Below are 23,627 nucleotides of genomic sequence, written 5' to 3'. Positions count from 1 at the left end.
AGGCAAATGGAAAGAACGATGAAGACGGGAGGTTGTGAGATGCAGGGGAAAGGAGGGAAGGCAGGAAGGAAATACCTTATGGGATGGAACAAGAAGTCACAGCATAAGAACAAACGTTGCTTATTAGTAGTAAGTAATACGGAACGTCCGAGGTGAATGTGGTTCCCTGGTCCCCGTTTTCCGCGCCTTCGCCTTAGGTTCGACGTTGCGCCCAGCCGTTGGCGTCGGCGGCAGTGCTGCGGCGCGTCGCTCACCCGTTGCTTGCTCGTCTCTTTCTTTACGCCATCTTTGCTGCTGCTGCTGCTGCTACCTTACTCTCTTCCCTGCGCTGCTGCGTTCGGTAATTCATACCGTATCGTGCAATGCCTCGGAGCTACTTGGCTACGCCTTGCACAAAGCTGGGTTCATGAGGGTGGCTCAAGGGTCTTGTCCACCCAAAGGGGTCTCCTTCGGGTCCGCGGGTCTGCAGTCAGGACGCCGGAAAGGGAACCAATTGACATGTCAGGACGCGAGGATCGCTGGCAGAGCCGAGAGGAAATGGGCACGGGGCTCCGGCCGGGATACCGGGCTGTCACGGCAGGAGAGACGTCTTGGAATATGGTGATTGTCAGTCATAAGGACGACAAGGTACATGCGTGTAAGTTCTCTTGGCGTACTATACACGTAGAGCGTGTAAAAGATTGCGCATCTGCATACGGTATTTGATAGGGCATTCTGTTCGCAATTCAAAGAGGCTATGCAGAGAAACTGGCCAGCATGGGAATCAAGCGGTCATACCGGTGCCGTGTGGCGCTGGGCGAGGTTATTGCTGTGCTTCTCTTTGGGAAGTGAGGTTCGCGATTTCCTTGGAGATGGTAGCGGCGGTGGATATGTCGGCATCCAAGAAGCTCTTGGCGGAGTACGCGTACAGGTCGAAAAGCGTTAGATTGTCTGCAGCTCTTGGGCTCGGCATGCATTCCAGCAGCAAATGGGCGATCGCCAAAGAGTTCTTGAGACCCGTTGCCCAGCCCGTTGGAGGCTTTTTTGGGGGTCCTTCTGAGACCCCTGGGGACGGGCGCGCCCTTGTCGTCGGGTCCATTGGCCCAGCTGGTTCGTGAAGGCGATGCAGAGGCGGCTGTTCAGTTCAGTCTCAGTATGAAGTTGTTTTATCTCTCATAACCTGACGACAACCCAACCACATAACACTACAACACATCCATCACACGCACACGTCTATCTGACTCTTTCTTCTTTCACTCCTGCTTCGCCCGCACGCAGACAATCATCAGGCCAGGTCACCCTCACCCCACCCGGTTCGTCGTGGATGAAGGATGCTGCATGCTGCAGAAGATGGTCATCGACATGACAGAGCACCTTGAGGACAGACGTGCGGATAAGGTAGGTGAACAAGAGTCAGCCACGCCGACGCCGACGCCGATGCCGAACGGGACCGCGGGCTGCGGCCGGTGACTTTTTTTTTCTTTATTTCTTCGAGAATGATAATTTTTCCAGAGAGGGTTAGCTCGGTAATATGCGCAGAGAAATAGGACGCATCCACTGGTAATAAGGTAGAAACTCTGTTGCTAGGTAGTTTGGTGGGTAAGGCGAGCAAGAGCGGCAGGAGCTAGGCTTTTCTTGGCAAATCGTACCTGGTTTAAACCGGTCGGGTGGATACCGGCGGACAGGGCGGAGCGCGGGTGCGGCGACGACACCTCACTGGACTGAGGTGGACGACACTGACTCCACGATTCTCACCTGCACCCGATGAGGATGAGGCTCGCAAAAGGTGAAGCACGTCTCATGTTCAACGGGAACCCAGTCAGTCACTTCCAACTGACTCCTGACACACACGCTATACCGTCCAAACCAAACCTTCAGGAATCAGGAACACGGGGGTAGGCCAGCCTGATCACCTACCGTACCCCGGTCTTGTGAGGTTCCATCCCCTGTTCTCATCGTTTGGACCCCATGAACCCCTGCCGGCGCCTGCCCTACCGCAATGAAAGCTGCAACGGGAGGTAGAAACTGCCAATCAGTTGCCGTCCCAGATGATCCTGCTTCACTGCACTGCGGCCCTTTCATAAGGCACAGGTAACCAGCACTAGCGTAGAAACACCTTCTGTCTCCCCGCCCGAACATTCACCGTATCGTACCGCGATACGGAAAAGGGACAGACTACATTAGACTCAGGTACGTGGTACAAGCGTGCCTGAGCAGCCAGTGGAGGTAGGCAGGTGACAAACAATCGGAGTCTTCCCCTAGGTACCTTGCCGTTGAATCGAAAAATAGAATCTGCATCTCAGGCACGACTCCGGCTGGTCACGCTTCCATGCATTAACCTAGGTACCTTAGGTAGGTGACTAACTGCCTTGCGGCAAAAGTGAGGTTTTCCTTTCCCTTCACGGCACACCAAGCGCTGCCCGAGAGCTCCTGCAAGCTACCTTACCTACCTGAGGCGGACAGGCAACTTCCTTACCTTATCACCGACCGTGTGCCTGTGCCTGTGCCTCCCCACGTACCTGGACCCTTACCCGTACACAATTCTTCTGTACCTCACCTCACTTCACTTTTGGAGCTGTTTCTCACAGTCTCACAATTCGAGGAGTTGAGCTGCTTCCCCTCGCTACCTTACCTCACAAGCACTATCCCATCCCCAGCTATCTGCCCCGGGAGGGAACCCATCGCTCTCCTCCACACATCTGCGAGAGTCCACCTGGCGCCCTCTCGCCCTCCACGCCTACCGCAGTACAAGAAGGGCCAAGAGTTTTGACGAACATCGCGTGGACCAACGAGCTGTCAACGCATCACAGGTAACCGCCCGCTCCCCTCCTGCCTTTTGACGTGTTCCCGACACATCTCCTCTTCTTGCCTTCACCGCCCATAAAAACTGCAGAAAAGGCTTACGAAGCGACAGCTGCCCCTCGATCTTCTCGGCCTCTGCCGCCTCATCCGTCCTACACCAGTCACCACTCGCAAACTCCCGTATCCCCATCACCTCCCCTCCCCTCGCCTTACTGAACCGACATAACCGGTCCAAGCACGACCAAGGAAAGAACCATGTCTTTCTTCAAGAAGCTCACAAAGGAGTTCGAGGAGCTCAAGACCTCCTTCTCTGACGACAAGCCTGCCGAGAAGAAGGACGACTACTCTCAGCAGCAGCCGCAGCAGCAACAGCAACAGCAGCAGTACCAGCAGCAGCCTCACCAAGAGCAGACCGGTAAGTCAAATCTCCTCCCCTCGTGTCACCTTGACTTTCCCTCCTACCTTACCCTGCAAGACGAGGGGAAGAAATACAAAGCCCCCAGAATTTTCCATGCCTACCTATTTCAGCATATGTACCTCTCCTCTGTTCTTCTTCTTTTCACCTTTGGCTTCTCATCCTCAAGTCTTACCAAAAATCCCCTCATCCTAAAGTCTGCAACATCTCCTCCGTCTATCGTCGTCGTTGTGATAAGCTTACTGACTCGTGCTCTTTTACCAGGCTCCCGCAGCTTCGGTGATCACCCGCAGCAGCAGCAGTACGGCGCTCCTCCCTCCAACTACCCTTACCCCTCGCAGGCACAGCCTCAACCCGGTTACGGCGGCCAGCCCAGCTACGGCCAACAGAGTTACGGCCAGCCCACTCCTCCGGCTCCCCAGTCCGCCGCGCCCCCGATGGCCGCTCCTTCCGTCTCCCAAGGTTGGCTCTGCCAGTGGGACACCAAGTAAGCCGAGCACCCGTCCCGGCCCCCCTCATACCCGATCATCCTGCTGACCTTCCTTGCAGCTACCAGAGATGGTTCTACGTTGACCAGAGCTCCGGCCGCTCTCAGTGGGAGCACCCTTCTCCCCCCACCGGCCCCGTCGGCACTCCCAGCTACGGCGCCCCTCCCGTCCCTCCCTCCGACACTAGAGGATTCGGAGGTGACCAGGGCCACGGCGGCTACGGCTCCCCCGCCCCCGGCTACGGTGGTGCTCCCTACGGTGGAGCTCCCGGCGGCTACGGCGGCTCTCCTGCTCCCGGCTATGGCGGTGCCCCGTACGGAGGTGCTCCTGGCTATGGCGGTGGTGACCCCTACGCCCAGCAGCAGCAGGGTCAGAACCCCTACGGTGCTGATAAGGAGAAGAAGAAGAGCTCCAGCAGCGGCATGCTTCTCGGTGCTGCCGGTGGTCTCGCAGTCGGTGCTGTCGGTGGTGCCTTGATCGCTAACGCCTTGGGTATGTTACTTTTTATCAAACGTAGCTTAAGATGTGGACGTGTGTGCTAACGTGAGTTTGTAGACGACTCTGACGACGAGCACAAGGCTGCCGCCGCTCAGCAGCAGCAGTCCTACGGCGGCTACCAGGACCCCTACTCTGACCCCAGCGCTCCCCCTGCCGTCCTCCCTCCCACTGACGCCGACGGCAACTCCGTCTCGTCAAGCGATCGCGAGGATGTCCAGGAGGCCCGTGAGGAGTACGAGGAGGCTCTCGCCGCTGCCGCCGACTCTGACGCCAGCAGTAGCGACCACGAGGCTCTCGAGGAGGCCCGCGAGGAGTACGAGGAGGCGTACGAGGAGGCGTACGATGACTAGACAAATCAACGGCTTTGGCTTTGAGTGTTTACGCAGTCGGAGGACAAGTGGACTGCGGTTTGCTATGACGACATGACGAGAAATGATTGCTCAGCATTGCGTGGCATTTGGGATGGCATCAGAGGATAAACGGCCTGGTGGTATCGGGACTGTCTCTACCTTTTGCTTGCGACCTCCATAGCCCTCGGAATTTCAGATGCAAGGACATGTTCAGGTCCTGCTAGTTAAACAAACCCTCGGCCTTTTGATCTTGTGAGACATTGAGATGACCCCCAAAATCGTCGATAGACTGCAATGGTGTGGGCGGGGAGATTATCCACGAGAGACAGCTCCGTCTTGCGCCTACTTCTTTGACAGCGGGAAGGAGCAATACGACATCGGGCGAGGCCATCGGTAGCCACTCACACGACACTCATTCTCATCTTCTACCTATTTGTAACCTTCGATTCGTGACGCCTATGACAGAGACAAAACGATAAGAGGGCCACTCTCTGGCCACAGGGATAGGAACATGTAATTGGAATTCATGTTCCAGCTTCTTGCAACAGTGTCTCGGTCATCCCTTGGATCATCGACCGGATAGGTCCAGTTTGCATCTCAGACAGGCAGGGCGGCGCAGCTGATTTGCCTGGCCGAGGGCGTATGGACGTAAAGGCCATCCGCTCCCCTCCCAAAAATTGCTTCTTCTCCCTCCTCCTAGTGCCCGAGGTCATCCAAAAAGCGGGACACGATCGTACATTACATGATGCGTGGATTTTCCCGACGGATCTCCCCAGGATCTGAAAGACAACCCAAACCCAGGTGGAAATCATCGCGGCTCACCCAGCCGAGGAAGTGGAAAAGAAGAAGAAAAGTTCGAGGAGAGATGCAAGAAAAAGTTTACGGCCGTGCTGGCGACGGAGAGTGTTGCCGAGGCTGATGGGTAGGTAGTAGACTGGGTGAGATTTACCACGAAGTTGAGGTTGACGAGAGACAGACACTGCACTCGGTTCACTTACACCAGATCCGACAAGGGCATTGCCTGTCCAGCCTGCGTATCTTCCCGCCCGCCCGCCGATTTCGATTCGGCTCCCAGCGATCGCTCACCCGCCCACACACACACCAGGTCCAGCCCGGTAGGCATCCAGCGACTCAGGTGAGCACCCCCATTTCCATCGCTTCAGGCACCCGACGACAGTGATAGGCGGGACGTCTTTCAGCTGGCCGACCTGGGCCCCCTCCCCCCCCCAGAGAGTTCATGTCCCTCCGTTTCGAACGAGAGAAGCCCAGGGCAGGCAGGGCAGGCAGGGCAGGGCACCGATCCGTACCTGAACCAGCCCCACGATTTTGTTTCAGCGCGCGCAGGTACGGGTACAGGACCATTCCCAATTGATTTGCTTGAAGGTATCGTCCCCAGCCATCCCTTGCTTCCCGCGATGGTTTGTGCGTTTCTCTTGGCTGAGGGAGGGAGAGTGGTGATTGACTTTCCTCCGGTGGAAGGTTGGTTGTTCTAAGGACAGTCCAAACGATTTGGATCTTGGATAGAAAGCGTCGGATACTGTGCTGCTAATCAGTCCATCGTTTGCCCAAAAACACCATGTGGATGTTTGGTTTGGATGTTCGACGGCTCCTCGAACCACCCAAAAAAAGAGGCTGGGAAACCCTCACTCAACCCCCCACCCCCCAAAAAGCTGGGGTCGATATGAGGCAACGCTCCCAAATATGCGCAACATTTCTGCCCGTATCCGTAGTCCGTGCCTTTTTTCCCACCACCCCCATCTCATCGCGGGATACCTATCTGTATCCGTAGTGGGCTCCCTGCAAGTCAGAATGGATACACCCGTCCGGTTCGTCCACCCAGCCTTCTTCCCACGGCCGGCGCGCGCAAAGGTGGTTGGGTCCCCCCCGACCCCGACCTCGGGAAACCACAGACAGACGGAAAGCCAGCCTACCCTCGGCGCGTCTGGTGGTGGCCGGTGTCCGGATGGCTGGGTTTGACAGGTCTCGCGCGACGGCAACGGTCGGTCTCGTCTGATGGGTGGTGGTGGTGGTGGGAAAAGGTCTGTTCCATGGTCGCGAGTCTGAGCGGCCCGGTGGCGGTCGCACGCGTTCTTGACAGCTGCGACGACGGGACCAAAAGTCAATTCGATCAGGGAGCCTCAAACTGCATGCCACTACTATGTCGTCGGTCTGGAAGCGCGATGCGGGAACATGACTTTGCGGGTTGGAAACAACGTTTGATGTCACATAAGCCATACTGGGGGGTCATTTGTGAGGTCATGTTTGAACTTTTTTGATGTATTTGTTCTCTTGTCAAGCTTCTAGATGGCTTGGAAGACGTTGGGACTTGCGCGCAAACAAAGCAGTAACTCTAGAGCTAAGCCGTAGCCCGAGATCGAACGCGTATCCCGTTTACCCAAAAAAACAGTGTAGTGCGCCAGCCACCGATGGGCTATCCCAAAACATGCCTAGCCGTGATGGCAGATTCGAAGTCTGATCCGGTCCATACAGTAAATGCCAAAAGATTACATGCTGAAACAAATGAAAGCAGAAATGAATGAACGGCGGTAGATCTACCGCCAAGTGCCGTGGATCTTGGTCCTGCGGCTACTCCTCCGGTTCTTGAGACCGACCTCGCCTTGAAGCATGAGGCTCTTCCACCTCCGCGAGAGACAGTTCTTGTCCTTGCCCAGACTGCGCGCGCAGTCCTGCCACTCCGACTTGCTGAGCTTGAGCTTCTCGAGGACAAGCTCCACTAGTATCCTGTCGTCCTCTGCGCTCCACGGCTCGCCATCGGCCTCGATCTCGACGTTTGAGCCCTGCTCTTCTGTTGTGTGGCTGTCGCTGTGCTCTTGTGACGAAGCGCCGCCGTTGAGGAGGTGTAATGTGTGGAAGTCGGAACGTTCGAGGCCGAGAGGGAGAGCCTCTGGCGCGATGCGCGCGCGCTTGGGTGTCGAGGGGGGTAGTTGTTGCTGTTCTTGTTGTTGTTGCGACGCACTCTCGAGGTCGCTGTCGACGTCTGAGTCCGTCATGAAGGCGTCGTCGTCGCGGCCCATGTCATCGTCGGATGCGCGTCGGCGCTTGTTCACCCCGCGTGGCGGCGCGCGCTTGGCAATGCGCCTGCGAGGAAGGTTTTCGTTGTTGATGCCATCGGCGGAGACCTTAGCGCGCGGGCGCAGACGAAGCTTGAGAGGTGGCGGCGCATGGGCGAGGGGGGGAGAAGGGAGTTGGTGATGCGACGGCGGCGAGGGCTGCTGGGTCGCGTATTGGTTTTGATGGTGTTGGGGAGTAGTGAGGAGGGCTTGAAGGGAGCGGCAGGTGTCGAAGATGTTGCCGAAGCCGCCCTGATGGGAGAGGGAGGGAGGGCTGGCTGGAGGAGAGGCGAACATGGCGGCTTGGAGGCGGGTGAGGGGAGGCTGCGACGTGTCGCAGGAGAGGGCGGAGGGCATGAGCATGTTGGCGAAGTGTCGAGATGGATGCGCTTGTTGCGAGTTGTTTGGTTTGCGGGTGTTGGATGTCGGTGAGGGTTTGCGACAGGCTGGTGTTCTCTGTACGTTCTGATGCGCGACTTTGCGACTGGGCAAGGGCGAGGGTTGGAATGCGCCGGGTGGTGGTGGAGAGGGCGAAGGCGATAGGTAGGTATCAAGGGCAGGAATATTGAATCGAGGGACTTGATGAGATGGTGATGCGGGTTGTCTGGAGTATTTGTTTTCCGGGCGCTCTTAGGAATGCTCAAGGGCAATAATGAGATGGTGTTTTGTGCGTGTCGGTGTGAGAGTTTCGGGCGGGAGGCGGTGGGTGAAGAAGGGAAGGTTGGCTGGGACGGACCTGGATAGCGGCAGAAGCGGAGGATTAATGGGGGGAGGAACTAATATGATGCCCGGCGTGGGAAAAGCTGGTGCAGTGTGCTGTGGTGTGTGCGGTGGGTCCACCTGACAAGGCCCCCTTCCAGGTGGTCGCTGTGTGTCCAGCGCAAACTGCATCTTTGGGGTGGGTGCACAGTGCTTGCGGTTCTGGGAAACAGCGCCATCGCGCTTGCCCCGTCACTGTATGGGGCACACGATACGTATCTTTTCCGGCAGGGATTTTAATGGATGTGGGAAGGAGAGAGTCCGAGCTTTTTTCGACCGTCCCTTCCGTCACTTTCACTTTTACTTTCACTTTTACTTTCACTTACAGCGTCCCGTACCTATCTGGCTTAGTCAACGAAGGCTGGTACGAATACACACCTACGAATACAAGGGCCATCAGGTGAAGGGTCTAGAAATGGTACCTGAGAAGAGGTGTGGATGATCATGGAAGTCCCCGAAACAGCCCGCATAATGGATTGAGAGACACCAGCACGAGTAGTCGCAAAGTAGACTCGATCGCGGGCATGGCTGGGGCACCACGCCAACAGCTACGCAGTACGACCTCTCGACTTTCATGTCTCAATTCCCTTCCCTCCGGCTGTACAGAGTACGAATACCTCGAGTCTGGGACGGCTTGTTTGCTTCTTCTCATTCATCGCCCGCCCCCTCCTCCTCCTCTTCTTCTTCCTCCTTCTCGCTAACCTGCAGTAGCCCCTCTTCTCGTCGGGCCTGCATCCTCGTCCCCATCTGCAAGGGCCGTCTCGGAAGAGCGAGAACCTACGAACAAACCACCCCTTTGCTCGACTTTTGCCCTCTTTCTCCTTCTCTGCTCTCGTTCTTGCGCAACTTTGACGGCTCCGACTCCTTGCTTCTTTCTCCTACTCCGCGTCCCTTTCTCTGTCTCTCCTCCCGTTCATGCAAGGCGGCGCTCTTGAATAGGCCTCATCTTTCCTGTCTTGCCTTCATCTCGCGCGGCCTTACCCAATTACACCTTTGGACCATCGCCTACGATCCCATCTCCCTGGGCTCTCCGGCCGAGAAGACCTGCAAGAAATGTAAGACACACGACTCTCACGGGCATCATCTCGACCCTGCCTTTATCTCCTCGTCTCTATCCCACTATCGCTATCCAATGTGGCTGCTCGCGTCTTCCCCAGCTTGGCTATCACTGCTGGTGACTGACATCCGCTGGGGTTCGACCTCCGCTCAGACAGACGCCAGAGGTGCGGCTCGATCCCTCCCTTCTGTCAATTCTGGCACGGAGGACACACAGACGACACCATCTTGTACTATGTAGTCGAAGGTCTCATCAAGTCTGGCTTGAGTCAGGTTCTCACTGTAAAGGCGTTCATTGTCTCTTGACAATGGACCAATTCCCCTCTGATTCGGGCCTGCAAATTGCTTCTTGTCAATCAGTCTCCCTCCCGCCTCATCTGAATCTAGCAACCGCAGTGCCCGAAAGGTCTCTTCGCAGATGGCGATGTGAGTAGAACTGCAACTGACAAACAGGCACAGTGGTTCTCTCGGCGAATTCGGACGGCGGATTTACACTCTAAATGTCCCATTCAAGCCGCCTGCAAAGCCGGGCCACGAAGGGAAAACGTGCTCCTCATGCCGTGCCACCACCACATCCATTTAGACTTCATGATGTTGCGTTTCCAAACAGCTCGGTCTCCCACCCCCAAGACGCTTCAGAACTGCACAAAGGGATCTGGTCTGTATCAGGCCAGCTGCCTGCCTGCTTTATTGGCTTATCGCACGCGTCGTCCTCGATCCAGATCCCAACGGGCCGGCTGGCTAAGCGAATCCTCTGGCCAGGTTTTCCTGCCTCGCGCGACATATTCCGATCAGCCCCCGAACGACATCATAGTTCATGGATTTCGTACACCACCACCCTCTCGGCTTGCTCCCTCCCCCTTCTTTAGAGCCGATTATTAAGAGAAGCAGGCCGGTGCCATTTGGGAGCTTGTTTTCCTGTGTGCTACTGGAAGGGAGTGTTTCGTAACTCCTGACCTCGACCCTCCCTCCCGGACAACCATGACGCATGACTCACGGTGCTCCTGACCACCCATCAAGTCGGTTGACAGCTCCCGAAACGTCCGCCCAATGCGTTTCTAATCTAATCTCTTCTGCCAAACGCCCTCATGACACCCTTTTGGGCGCGAGGTGGCCAGCCATAAAGGTGGCCACGGGGACGTTTCTGAAGAACATGTGGGTAGTGGTGTCAATGGCACGTTGTTGTGACAAAGAAAGGCCATGGCTGCCCGCGAGGCCGATATCGTATCAGGAACAATACGTGCTCCGCAGTACAAACAGGCGCCCTGGCTTTCCAAAGAGGGGCTTCTGTTTAATGGCTTGCATCAGAAACGTGGGTATTCGATCGCTCAGCCCCCCCGCGCTGCTTCCACTTTCTCGAGGGGGGAGGAGACCACGAGGGCCCCATCTGTGGAGTGAGTCGGGCACCGGGACACTCTTTTTGCTAAGCGAATTTCAGAAATAGGATGTGGGCAAGTCGACTTGTCTTTTGTCTGACGAACATCGATAGTCGAAAACGCCGCAACGCAGGGTATGCGATCAGCGACGGAGGCCGAGAGAGGGAAATCCAAATCAGCAGCAACACGAACTTCTGGCGCACAAGAGGTGAGCAGCCGGTCAGCAGCCAGGTGAGCCAAGGTGACGACAACGATACGACCCGCGATTGCCGCCAGTCGCCACGGAGACGAGAGCATGAGGGCAAACGTCGTCAAACAAGTCATCCTTCAACGAGGTGGGCGGTCGTCAAGACTGCCAAAACTTGACATGTCGTCGCGGTCCGCGAGCTTCGCGCGTCTAGACGCGTCTCCCGCACGCGTCTCGCGTTTAATTGCGTGCAGGAATCAATTGACGAATCAGAGACGACCGTGCTGCAGAGATCTCGTCTCATTGGTCCATCCAACCTCAGACCGTTTCAACCCAGACACAGTGCCGGTACGGGTTGTGGGTCTCCCAACCTTGATCCCTGCCCTGCCTCTCGCTTGATACGTACCCGTCCGTCTTATCCAACGTCGTCACTCGCGGCGCCGACGTGGACTTCTGACCTGTTCCTCGACAATCCACTTCCACGCACACGACGTCTGCGAGTCCACGTCAGGGCTTTTGTGCGCTTCTAGACCTGCGGGACCGGGGGCCCGACGAAAGGCGGTGCCACGGTGGCGGGCAAGGGCATGGCATGGCCCAAGATGGGCTCTCTCCCCAGGGGTTCTTCTCTGTGTTCTCGCGCCTTTTCCGGGCTCTTCTTCCGGTTTCCTGATTTATCTGATGTCGCTTCATCCACCTCAGTCGTCATAGCAACCAGGTAAGTTTGATGAGGCGTCCGGGGGGAGCTGCGTGTAAGTCGGTCGACGACGTGCCATGTTGGCAGACTGTTCGATTGCCTCGCCTGCTTTCTCGAACGTCGTCATCGGCGACTTGGCGATTCTTGCAGAGAAATTCGAAGAGAAGTCTATCGCGGTATGGTTCTCATCTAATTTGACCTGGGGCAGCTGGCACAGATCCTGCCATGCCTCGTATTCCACCTGAAGTCAAATATGCCAGGTGTAGTATCCTTATTTGAACCTGTGACTACGGATTTCTAATCGTGCGCGGTCCGTTTCCTCCGAGGCGTGGGTGAGTTCGTTCTATGACGTTCCCTTCGCTAATCCCAGACCAGTCTGTCGGACAAATGAGCTACCATGGTCTCGTAATGCGCAGTGACTCACACGCTATTCGTGACAGAATAGTCGGGACTTCTTCTAGAAAGTGCTTCGAATGCAGTATCGATACGAGTGCCGTTTTATGAATACGCCAACACGTGTTTCTGCGAGAGGTCATCTCTGCATCAGGCCAAATGCCAGTGTACCTGGAATGCATGCATCAAGGAGATGTTTCATTGGGGGTCAGTCGCATTTAGGTAATCTCCAACGACAGATCGCGGAGTAAAGGCCCAGACAATATGAGAGGCAACACTGCACGACGTCTGCTAGTTCTCAAATATCACCAGCCTGTTGTTTTGTATACATCACGATATGTCACATCACCAACACAAGACTCGTTGATCTTTGACCATGAACGAATTACAGAAGTCGTCTTTACTGACAACTCAGCAAGGTTGTGATGACAAAAGTCTCTCCCGTTACCAATTCCCAGCATTCATATCGTCTCGACGTCGTTTGGTGGGTGACGATTGACGCCCAAGTATCGATGTCTTTCTTTCAGTCCCCATGCGGTCCGGGGTTGTCGCTTTCCCTGCTCAGGGAAAAGCAGAAGACGATCTAGCTCAGCAACCCGACAATCTGAGTCAATCCGATAAGGACTGGGGCAAGATAGAAGAAGCATTTTGTTTGAATCATGCGGTAATTCCAACGAACGGTCCAGCCGTTGATAGAAATCCAATAAAAAGACCAATAAATACTTTGACGAACTGACGCGCACAAATCTGCGCTGGTGGAACAGCTGCAATCAATGGTGTGGTCGGATTCATATGGCCGGGTTCGCATCTATATACACATGCGTGCAGTATACTCAGTTTTGGCGGCACAAAGCCGCACATTCAACGCGTATCACCTTATAGGTGACAAACATAGTTGACTTCTCGATCGCCCCACCCCGTTCCTCTTCGTTTCCTGTCTCGTATTCTTTCTTGTCTTATTTGGGTTTTCTGCGCCGCTTGCGTTGGCTTTGCTATTTGGATTGTGAGAAATAACCTCGATGATATCAACCTAAACCGAGTTACCAGAGCAAGGACGTGTCATAGGCCTAGCCTCCCGGCAGTCCGCCCCTGTCAAATACGAGCAGGTCATTAAGCTGACCCTTAACTGGAGTAGATACTAGTATTTCTTGATAGTAGCGTGAGCATGGACGTGAAGGTTTGAGATGGCACAGCGAGTCTAGCTGAACCCTAAGAGCTAGGCACTTCCGTGCTGAGAGGGCGTCTTGTTAGAAGGGCCTCTGCTGGTTTAATATACTATATCAATGCCTTTTAGTCTGTCAACTATGATCTGCGGAACCTTGAAGTTTTCTGATGCTCTTTTCTGACGACACGCCTGGAAGAATAACATTTTTAGCTTATTGGTAAGGAATAGTTCTAAATAGAGCCACCTAGTTCCAAGCAGATTCGTTAGACTTACGTTGCTCGTTCGAAGTCCCCAGCCGCTTGGGGTATTATGGGCTGGCCTGCTACTATAAAGAATAGCAACCTGATCTTAACTATCAACTGTCTGCTTGAAAGTGAATGAGAGCTGAGAGTAGGTCTTACTTACGTTTGAGCGTGGGAATTTGATGCTACGCTATCTGAAGCCCATCACCCGATACAAGGATCATTCCAGCAAATGAAGCAGTCGACTGTCACTTGTAGCTATTGATATACAAAAGGAAGAGCAGTAAGGTAGATGAGGCCTAATGATCAATGATCTTTTTGTCGCTGTTGTTAAGTGACTCTGCCGCAACAAAGGCTAAGTCGGAGTAAAGTAGACGTAGGTAGAGCCTGTGATTGGGCAACAATTTAGGACGCCATAAGCTAGACTTTCTGCTATCATCTACCATCTCTGTCCACTGCGTATCTGGAGACGAACAAGCACACAGCCAGACCCTTCGGAACGCGAGAAAGTCTCTCAAACAAATCTATTCGTCACTTGGTTGCGCTGATTTTTCATGCAAGAGCGCGGTCCTCGTAACGTATTCGACTACTAGAATGTTGACGCCGGCGACTAGGTACATGGATTTCGGAGTCGGATATAAGACCATAACTCGGCGGTGAAGCTCATCGTCGTTGAATCTGACTGGATCTATTTTCTCGATGGGGAGGCTCAAATTGAAGAGTACAGCCGTAGCACGTTCTCGTTTCCACGACTGTGACAATAAGTGCCTATAAAAACTTCAAAACTGAAGAAGGAACTATTTTTCTCGCCATGAACGGGAATTCATTCACTCTTCGTTGAGTAAAATCACCTACTCTTCAGCGCAGAATTTGAACGGGACACCACCCAAAGGTGAAAAGCCTAGGCTGAGCGAGACCTTGCTGTATTGTTTACGAAGGGGCAAGTCATGCCCAACGCCCGCGACTTATTAGACACATAAGCATGAGAAACCAGGAGAGATGTCCAGAGACGAGGAAGAACGGCACAACGTGCGTCTTGTGGACCAGAACGGCTCCACGACACGAATCTGGCTGATGGTTGGCCAGGCTGAAGGAACAACCGCGAGAGAGTTGATAATATAGCCCCGCTATACTGTTAACGGCATCACCGTGCTTCTTGATTCTACTGGATGCACGAGGGGGCATTGAAAAGTTTATGAAGGGCTTGTTAAACAGCTCTTGGTTCTCTACGAAACCGACCAATATGATCAAGGGATAAATGACGAGAACTTGATGGAAGTCGTGCGTGTACGAATTTTCTCGCGAAAGCGATGGGGATCTTCGACTTTAATACTATCAAGGTGAGGTTTTGGTCTGTGACCCAAAGGAATCGAGGTAAGGTGTGGGTGGCAAGAGGATTGCGAAGTGAGAAACTTTGCTAGCAATACCCAGAAAACCACGACTTGAGGCAATGCAATCAGATTATCCGGCAGGTAAGAGATTGGAAGAGGCTTGATCACACATATTTCTACCAGAAGGCAGCATTCATAAAATATCGTCATCTTCAAACATTCACTCATATGGCCTATATACAACCATTCATGCGCCGTCGTCTACCTCACCACCACACAAGATCCCACCAGCCAATCCATAGCTGTACCAGCACACATTCCATCGCTGAGCGCATCTCATCTTTCGCACATGTGCCGTCTCGTCACCAGGAACCCAGCCCAGTTCATGCATCGTATCATTAATTATAACGGATCCAACATATCTTGCTGACGCACCGTCCCGGAGGTATCACCACCCATCAATGACCTTGACGTACACATGCAACCCCTTGGCCGGGCGCGCGGTGACGCCGCCCTTGATGGTGATGTTCTTCTCGTCGTACTCCTCCTTGTTCTTGAGGCTGAACTCGAAGCGACCGATCCAGGAGGCCAGGATGCACGCGAACTCGGCCTTGGCGAAGCCCTGCCCGATGCAGCTGCGCGGGCCGTGCAGGAAGGTCATGAAGGCGTAGTTGCTCGTCGCACCGCCGCTGGCCGCCGTCTTCTTGCTCTCCGGGTCGGCGCCGTCGCGGGGCATCCACCTGTCCGGGTCAAAGCGGCCGGCGTCGGGGCCCCACAGCGCCGTGTCCTTGTTAGTGGCCCACGGGCAGAGCATGATGCGCGTTCCCTTGGGGACCTTGTTGCCGTCGATGACGGTGTCGACGGCGGCCTCGCGGAGGGTCATGGGGACGGGGGCGTAGTAGCGGAGGACCTCGTTGCAGACGGCGTTGAGGTAGGGCATGTGGTCGATGTCGAGGGCGGTGATGTCGCCGGGGGTGCCGGGGATGGGGAGACGCTCGCGGATCTCGAGGCGGAGACGAGATTGGACTTCGGGGTTCAGGCAGAGGCAGTAGATGGCCCACATCATTGCCGAGGCGGTCGTTTCGTGGCCGGCGGCGAGGAAGGTCATCATCTGGTCAACGAGGTTGTCCTCGGTGAAGCCGCCGGATTCGAGGGCTACGGAGAGGATGTCGATGTCGGTGAGCTGCTTGCGCTCGAGCTTGTCCTTCTTCTCGCGGATGAGCTCGCGGCAGGTGGCGCGGATGTTTTGGGCGGCCTTGGCGATATCGCCGTTGCGCTTGAATGGCAGGGCGTGGACGAGAGGCCCGGGAAGAAGGAGACCGAGGACGGCGAGGATTTGAGCCTGGCGACTGGGCTTGAACACGTGCTGATACGTCTGGTTAAGGGGGTTGGAAGGGTCACGTATAGCTCCAAAATCGCGGCCCATGCCGGCCATACCGATGATATCGAGAGTAGTCCGCGACGCCCAGTTACCAATCTCCAACACGGCGGTCTTGGGACCGAGGGCCGCCTTCTCCGGGTCCGTGGTCCCATCGGCCGCAGGCTTGGCCGCCTCGGTCAGGACGGCGTCGGTGATGGCATCGACACCCTCGCAAGCTTTGCTCCAGAAGAGCGGGTACAGATCCTTCACGTGGCGGAAGGCGAATGCCGGCATGAGGTTCTTACGTTGGACCTTGTGGTTGTCGCCCTCGGCCAACAGCACACCAATTCCAAGGATCCGGCCGATCGAAGATCTTACGGCCGTGGGCTTGTGGAAGTCGTAGTTATGGGTGACCAACACCTCGGCAAGGGCCTTCGGAGAGGTGATGAGCAGGCGCTCTTGGTTGAATAGGCCGCGGTAACGAATGATGCCCTCGTGGGGGATTGTGTTGATCCTTGACGTCACTGTTAGCATCTATCGCATGCTGACAACGTAATGCTTCTCTGCCGCTGAAGAGCGACAAAATATCAGCTCACCATTCAATCATAGGAATGCCAGTCGGCTGGCGCATGATTCTGGGGTACTGTCCCATCAACCAGTGGTTGTCCTTGGGGCCGGGCAGGGTTCGAAGAGCCGAGAAGTATTGGGGGTAGAGGAAGACGACGAAGACGCCCCAGGCCATTATCTGAAGCATCCAGGCGCTTACGAAGGTGCTCAGGAGGTGCCATCTCGAGAATACTGGTTGGCGCAATGCCAGCAACACGGCGATGACCGCCGAACTAATCGACACTCCACGCCACGGAAACATGGCGTTGGTTGTCGACGTGCTTCGAGTGATGACGACAACGACGACGACGACAGATGGCGAACGGATTTATATCGAAAGACACGGGTCAATGCCGGATCAACTTTGGAACTCGGCGAAGTGTAGATCGACCCTCGAGAGCTCCCTTGGTTGAGAAATACTGTCTTCGGCGTTGATTAGAAGAAGGATCATCGACAGAAACTACAAAAGGAGTAGAAGGAAGTAGGAAGAAAAACGCAAAAAAGCTCGGGCTCAAGTAAGGTTGGACAACGTGAGGTTGAGCAAACACTCAAGCTACCTTGAGTTTAAGCTCAAGTGAAGGGTGGGCGAGGGCGAGGTAGATCCCGCGCAGGCTGAGGGCCGGTCGATCGGTTTCATGCGTACGGGGTTGCGACATGGAGCCAAAGCATCGCCAGCACATGCACATCCATGCAACGCACGCACGCACCGTACTCTTTTTTTTTTCTCTTTCTGTGTGTTCTTTTGGGTGGATCTTTTTTCCATGATTACATACCTATTATACCGTAGCTGAAGCAGGGGACCTGGGCGTTGGCCTAGGACGGGTCGTGAGACGATGGAGACCAAGATGGGATGAGACGAGACGAGACGGGACAGGCCGGACGGTAGGTAGTATTCAGAAGTTGCCAAGCTGGCAGGATGGAAAGAATGGAAGGAATACGGTTCCCGAGAGTAATAGGTGGTTAAAAATATAGCGCAAAAAAAATTGACTGAGATGGTGGTTGAATTGGTCGTTTTCGAGGTCCAATAGTGAATATCGCAGGTATCGAGGACTGGGGGCCAAACTCGATGATGACAATATGGCCGGCTGTTGTTGGTTACCGAGCTCTAGCGGTCTTGGCTACTGCAGCTTGGGTGGAGGCCGAATCGGTTCGTGACCGGGACTGTCAAAGGTTTGATGTAAGGGAGAGGCTTCAGGTTTTCACTCCTTTTCACCTCGAGGGAGCAGACTTGGTTTCGGTTCGGCAAGCCGGGTGTGTGTTTCTCTTTTGATGTCAAGATGAGTTGCTTTTTTGCTTTTGAGCGTGAGCTGCCGAGGGGGTTCATCCATGAGGGCGGAGAGAAAGGCAAGTTAATAAAGTAGGACGACGACCTCCGGATGGACGAGCGGGAACGGGGTTCGAGATGGATGATCAGCACTTGAATGGAAGACCGGCAGAGGTACGTAGACCATCCCTCCCCTTTGGTCAAGGTTCTTCCGCCGCGTGGGAGGCATCAGAGAAGAAGGAGGGGCAGACTTCGAATTGAATCCCTTTCTCGTACTAGCTTGCAGTCAATTGGTTGGTATTGCCTAACCCAGGCAGGGTAGTCTTGTTCTTTCTTAGACCCAAAGGCGAAGTCAGGGCAGGGTACGTGGTCCGCTGCGTAGGCCCAGGACGGGGGTTTCTTGGGAAAGGATGATGATGCCGTAGGACCGGGGACTAGGACAATTTGTTCGCCCGATCCATCCCGCAGCAAGATGGAGTTGATATGGATTCTTTAATTCGGTATTCTTCAAGCATGACTTTCCCCAGCATTTCGTATCTGTCGGATGAGCTTCTGATTGGACAGCGACAAAAGAGCCAAGTCGCATAAGCTTCCCGTTTCAATCCGGTGGACTGTGCTGCTCAAGACAAGACAGAAAGTGCAGCAGCCATGCCATTCCATGCCTTGGACAGCAGGTGACGAGGCATTGTAATTAGGTGAACAGACAAAGCTGACAAGTCCAGCCAGTCCATCTCACCGGAAAAACCTTGGATATCCGCCTCTACTTACTTCTAGGCAGATGTTTAGAGTCATTGATTTCCGAGACTCCGACGACGCAGAATCACACAAGCAACATGCGTCAACCAGAAACACGAACGGGAAACGTTTCCTCCACGGGAGAAACATTCAACGTTGGAAAACTCCGCTGCGGAGGAAAAAGAATAACAGCTTCACATTACACAGCCACGATACATCGCGAAAACTCCCGTCCACGGCAAGCTCCTTCCACAGCAGCGCAAAGATGCAGAAGCAGAAACACGGGCCTCCGAGCACACATCTGACAGCTTTCGTTTCCGCCTACCGTCCGTGACGATGGTTAGACGGTTTCTGTTCTCCTTGCAGCGGCACGACTAAAGATAGGCGGCCTTTTTATTCTGCTGCTGCTGCTGCTGCTGTCTGTGTCCGTCTGTCTGTTCCATGCCGTTTCCGTTGCAAACGAATGCAACCAACCAACCAGCTGACCATCTACACACGCACACCGAGACTTACACCGCTGGGAGAAAGACGGCTAATTTCATTCTCTCCCTTCTCGTGTGCAATACAACAATGCATCGAAAAAATGCGGTCCGACTGCGCACACACGGATACCCGAGCAGGAATCCCGTTCATGAAAAAAGCTGCGCTCGCCGTCGCGCGGCCGGGCCACAGCCTCCGTTCGCCCCCTCAGCCAGCCCAGCCCAGCCCAGCCCGTCGTCATTCCTACGTGATCCGTCGCGATTGGCTAGTCTATGCGCTGCGAGCCGGCGCCGTGCCCGTTCTTTCGCACTCGTTTAGACACGAGTTGATCTTCTTAGCTTCGAATCAAAGCCAACACAGTAGTCGTACCATAGTAAGTAATTAGAGGAGAAAATAAAAAAGCGACAGATGTAAACCAGAAAAAAAAAAGCCCGACGCCCAAATCCGTCCCTCGTTCCGTGTCCGTTTGCATTTTTCACGCCCGGTTCCGAATCCCGTCCCAGATCCACTTACAAACATCCAGAATGTCTCCCGTCTTCTTCTTTACCCTCCAAATCCATGGATAACCTTTGTCTTTCATCGCTTCCTTCATTCGGGTGTGGTGACCCCCATACATCCATCCATCCCTCCCCGTCTGATAATCCGTCTTCATTCTCCCTCCCCCCCCACCCCCCGAATGATTTGTGTTAATACACTTTTCGCCGCATGAACAGAGTACCTACCTACCGCAGTAGACACATGCCAGTCCAGTTCCTCAAAAAGGCAATCAAGACCAAAATAACCCCGCCTTGCTGGATATCATGAGATGGAGGCAACCCGTGTCATCCAGTCATCCAGTCAAACCGATGGACTTACTTACGCCTTCGGTGACAGCACTCCCACCGGAGTATCCCTCCCCTCCACCCACTGCACCCCGGATACTTAAAATCACAAATGAAGCCAGTCACTCCGGCCTGGCCCTGCTGGCCCTGCTGTGAGCGAGAGACCCTTCGCCGTGCTCGACGACTTTGGTTATTCACGTCTCCGGCCCCCCGCCGGGACAACCCAGAGCCCCGACAGCATGCTCCCGTCGGAGTCTCATTTGACCGTTTGACAAAACCCGGGCCCGTCAGCCATGTCTGCCTATCCCCGACATGGCCCAAACTCTTGTCATCCTGCAAGCTCGTCCTTCCGTTTTGTCTCCATCCAATCACGTCCCAACCACGACGAGGCCTGTGTCGAGTCAACTTGCTCCCGGAGTCTTCGTTTATTATCCTTGCAAGCAGCGCTCGCTATTTCACAACAAACATATTTCGACGTGGCCCGGCTGTAAGAGTGGGATACTCATGTATTCATCCGCTGACTACCTTGGCTAATACAGTATCATTGCCTGCTTCGGGTGTCCTGCCGCGCTCTTCTCGCAAGATGGCTCAAGTAGAAATGCCCGCTGAATACTGCCGCCTATCGAAGTGTTGTTGTCGTCCCCTCACTGCCTAGGTGTCTGTTGACCCTAGACGCAACCTCCTCTCCAATCCACCGAGTTCTGAATCATGTTATCATGGTGATGCTGGTTACCCACCCCCAAAACGCCTCGAGAACGCCCTGATAAACCAAACCCTACCGAATGCCGACTGAAGCCGATTCGTAACACCCAATAAAAGAAATATCGAAATATCGCCCTGAAAAATCCAATGCCATATCCGTTGACCGATATGGGCATGCTGATATCTTTCCCAAGCTCCTGAATATCATCTCGGTTGTCCCGTCTGGGCTCCTTGATATCTTGCCTGGGCCGTCTGGTGTGTTCTCTGGCGACTGTACTACTGACCTCCCCAGTGAGTTGTTCCACCGGCTAATGGATTCGAACTGTTTTCGCCCAGCATCATACGTCGGTGGGTGTCTTCGGAGATCCCGCTCTGCCAGTTTCCGGGCGGAGGTGCTGGCAGTGAATTCCGGTTCGCTGAGCTCGGGAATCCGGCGCCCTGCCCTGAAGGGGGGACGCCATAAGGCATCGGCGGTGGCACGTACGATGGCGGTACCATTGGCGCCGAAGAAGAGGCAATATCCGGTGGTCCGCCAAAGCTCGGTGTGTGATATTGGGTGAGGTGCCCTGTAGAAAAAGGAACAGAGGACGGGCCTCCACCATGGCCTCGGGCCGGCGCGTTTGCGACATGCGTCCTGATCGCGTTGAAATTATGTGACCTTCTCTCATGGTTGGTCGAAGAACCGCCGAAGGAACCCGGCCGGATGACGCTGAACGGTGGCGAGCCGGGTCCCCGCCCAGGTCCATGTCGTGGTCGAATTCTCCGCCGACTCTCTCCGCCATCTGTTGGAGGTGACCGGCGCTCACCGGCCGTAGCACGGCCCGATTCGTCCGAGCCATGATTTACCTCTCTTTCTCTCAACGCCCTTTGCCGAAATAACAAGTTGGCCAAGTGAGTGTTCGTCGATGTCATTTTCGGTTCCGAGGGCAACTTATCCCTGCAATACGGGCAGCTGTCCGAGTCCTCGAACCATTTTTTGATGCAATGGTCGCCAAAAATATGCTTGCACTTGGGCAGGCGAAGGGGCGCCTCCTTCACGCCTTCAGGTGTCTCTACGCCAAAGTCGTTGTAGCAGATTATGCAAGCTATGGATCGTTAACTTCGAATCTTCACTCCAAGCATCCGAAACTTACATCTTTCACTCTCCGAAAGATCCGAGACGTCAACGCTCTGTAGCGACTGAATGGCGGATATGGACGCAACCATTTTGGTCGTCACGGAACCACGCATCATCTGCGCATTCCGAATATGATTGTCGTCAATGTCCCGACCTACCGAACCCATGGCATGTTCCAACATTCGAAATTCCACCTCATCGTAATCCCGATCTGAAGGTGGCGATGTTCTCCGCGATAGCCTGCGTAGCGGAGTTGCAACAACTCGCCGCCGTTCTGCGGGCGGTGCTGCAGGCACCGGGTTGTTGAGTGACGTGGAAGACCCCGAAAAGCCGCCTGGCACAGCGTGAGCAAAATAATCAGAGAAGACGTAGTTGTTATTTGTATGCGTGAAACCCTTACCTCCTGCAGTTGGACGATATGACCGGTATAGGAATGGGCCATCGCTTGATGGCGGCGCAGATCCGAATTGGACGTTGGTGCTCGTCAGTGGCGCCTGAGCCGGAGCAGCCGTGAACTCTGAAGCAGGGGGCTCTGGGACTGACGGGCTTTCCACGCCTGATTGCGGCGAATCTTGCACAGGTGCCGGCGGCGTCGATGTCACTGGCGGCGTATATGTGCCAAGGTGGTTGTTATTAGTGGAAACCGAAGACTGTCCAAAAGCGCTTTCAGAGCCCGGCATTTGAGGCTGATGTCTGCTCGGGGGATTCGTGGGGACTGGACCGTAATGAACGGGGGGAAGCTGCTGGGTCGAGTACGGCGATTGCAGCGCGCGGAGACCACCGACGCCGTGAACAGGATTTTGCCAGTTGGGGCCCATACGCAGGCTAGGCATCGGGTTGTAGTAGGGAGGTTCCGGTGCAGAGCCAGCCGGTCGATGATACGGCGAGGATGTTGCGTGTCCCAACATGGCAGGTTGCCAGTGATGCGGTGGCAGATGTGATTGGGATTGCCAGTTGTTTGCTGAGGCGTGAACTGGGTCGTAATGTGGGCGATGCGGTGGGACGCTGGTGGTGTGACCGTAGGTCTCGGTTCTGTTGAAGTACGGGCATCTGGGCGGTTGGGTATTATAGGGGAGCTGAGCGTGGTTCGGGTGTTGCTCTCGATGATGGAAAACGTAATCCATGGTGTCGTCCATGACGCTGGTATTTCCTTTTTGCTGTAGTATTCCCGGTGCCTTGAGTTGCAAAAAGATGATTGAACCAACGGGTAAGATTGGGCTGCGAGGCTTCAGGCCGTCTCCAAACACTCGCCAAACTCAGTATGTCGGCCGATTTCCCCCGTTTACATGCACCTGCACGGCGTCGCTCGCTTGCTTTTCCCGGCTTTTGTTTGTCGAGCAGGAAGCGAGAGAGTCGTACAGGATGCCGTTGGTCGAGGCAAACTGGCCGCGGCGGTGGAAATGGAGATAAAGATGGTTCGTTGGTGAGTCGTCGTGGACTGACACGGTGAGGGGTTGCATAGGCGTGCGAAGCCGTCAGAGATGGAGGGGCTTGACCGAGCGTCGTTGCTTTTATCGGTCGGCGATAACCAGATACGAAGAGGCACCCAGATTTCCGTCTTCCCGCATACCCATCGAAGTAATGCGACGTGTTTGGTCCTCCAGAAGTGACGTCGGTCCCAGAAAGTCCAACTCCAAACCCAGTGTGTCGACGAGGCAAAGACAGTGTCGAGGTGTGAGAGGAGAGTCAGGTAGAGAGGGGGCGGCGGTTAAGACAGTGAGACGAGTCGGTGGTTC

General features: G+C 54.9%; 3 protein-coding genes across 3 annotated transcripts; 1 reads left to right on the top strand and 2 right to left on the bottom strand.

The window, feature by feature from the left end:
- Window positions 1-3,036: 3,036 nt before the first annotated feature.
- Window positions 3,037-4,532, top strand: CkaCkLH20_03238 (ww domain-containing protein; the record flags this gene model as incomplete). The annotated part of the gene is made up of 4 exons (XM_038885957.1): window positions 3,037-3,196; window positions 3,461-3,683; window positions 3,746-4,176; window positions 4,240-4,532. 4 exons carry the CDS (start codon window positions 3,037-3,039, stop codon window positions 4,530-4,532), a joined length of 1,107 nt encoding a protein of 368 aa, XP_038748466.1.
- Window positions 4,533-7,084: 2,552 nt separating this feature from the next.
- Window positions 7,085-7,966, bottom strand: CkaCkLH20_03237 (uncharacterized protein; the record flags this gene model as incomplete). The annotated part of the gene is made up of 1 exon (XM_038885956.1): window positions 7,085-7,966. One exon carries the CDS (start codon window positions 7,964-7,966, stop codon window positions 7,085-7,087), a length of 882 nt encoding a protein of 293 aa, XP_038748465.1.
- Window positions 7,967-15,254: 7,288 nt separating this feature from the next.
- Window positions 15,255-22,799, bottom strand: CkaCkLH20_03236 (uncharacterized protein; the record flags this gene model as incomplete). Its single annotated transcript, XM_038885955.1, has 5 exons — window positions 15,255-16,680; window positions 16,763-16,927; window positions 21,745-21,859; window positions 21,908-22,225; window positions 22,292-22,799. The coding sequence occupies 5 exons, from the start codon at window positions 22,797-22,799 to the stop codon at window positions 15,255-15,257; spliced, it is 2,532 nt and encodes an 843-aa protein (XP_038748464.1).
- Window positions 22,800-23,627: the final 828 nt, after the last annotated feature.

The sequence above is a fragment of the Colletotrichum karsti genome (genome assembly GCF_011947395.1).
Source record: "Colletotrichum karsti strain CkLH20 chromosome Unknown Scaffold8, whole genome shotgun sequence".
Classification (NCBI taxonomy): domain Eukaryota; kingdom Fungi; phylum Ascomycota; class Sordariomycetes; order Glomerellales; family Glomerellaceae; genus Colletotrichum; species Colletotrichum karsti.
This window is presented reverse-complemented; position numbering and strand designations above follow the sequence as displayed.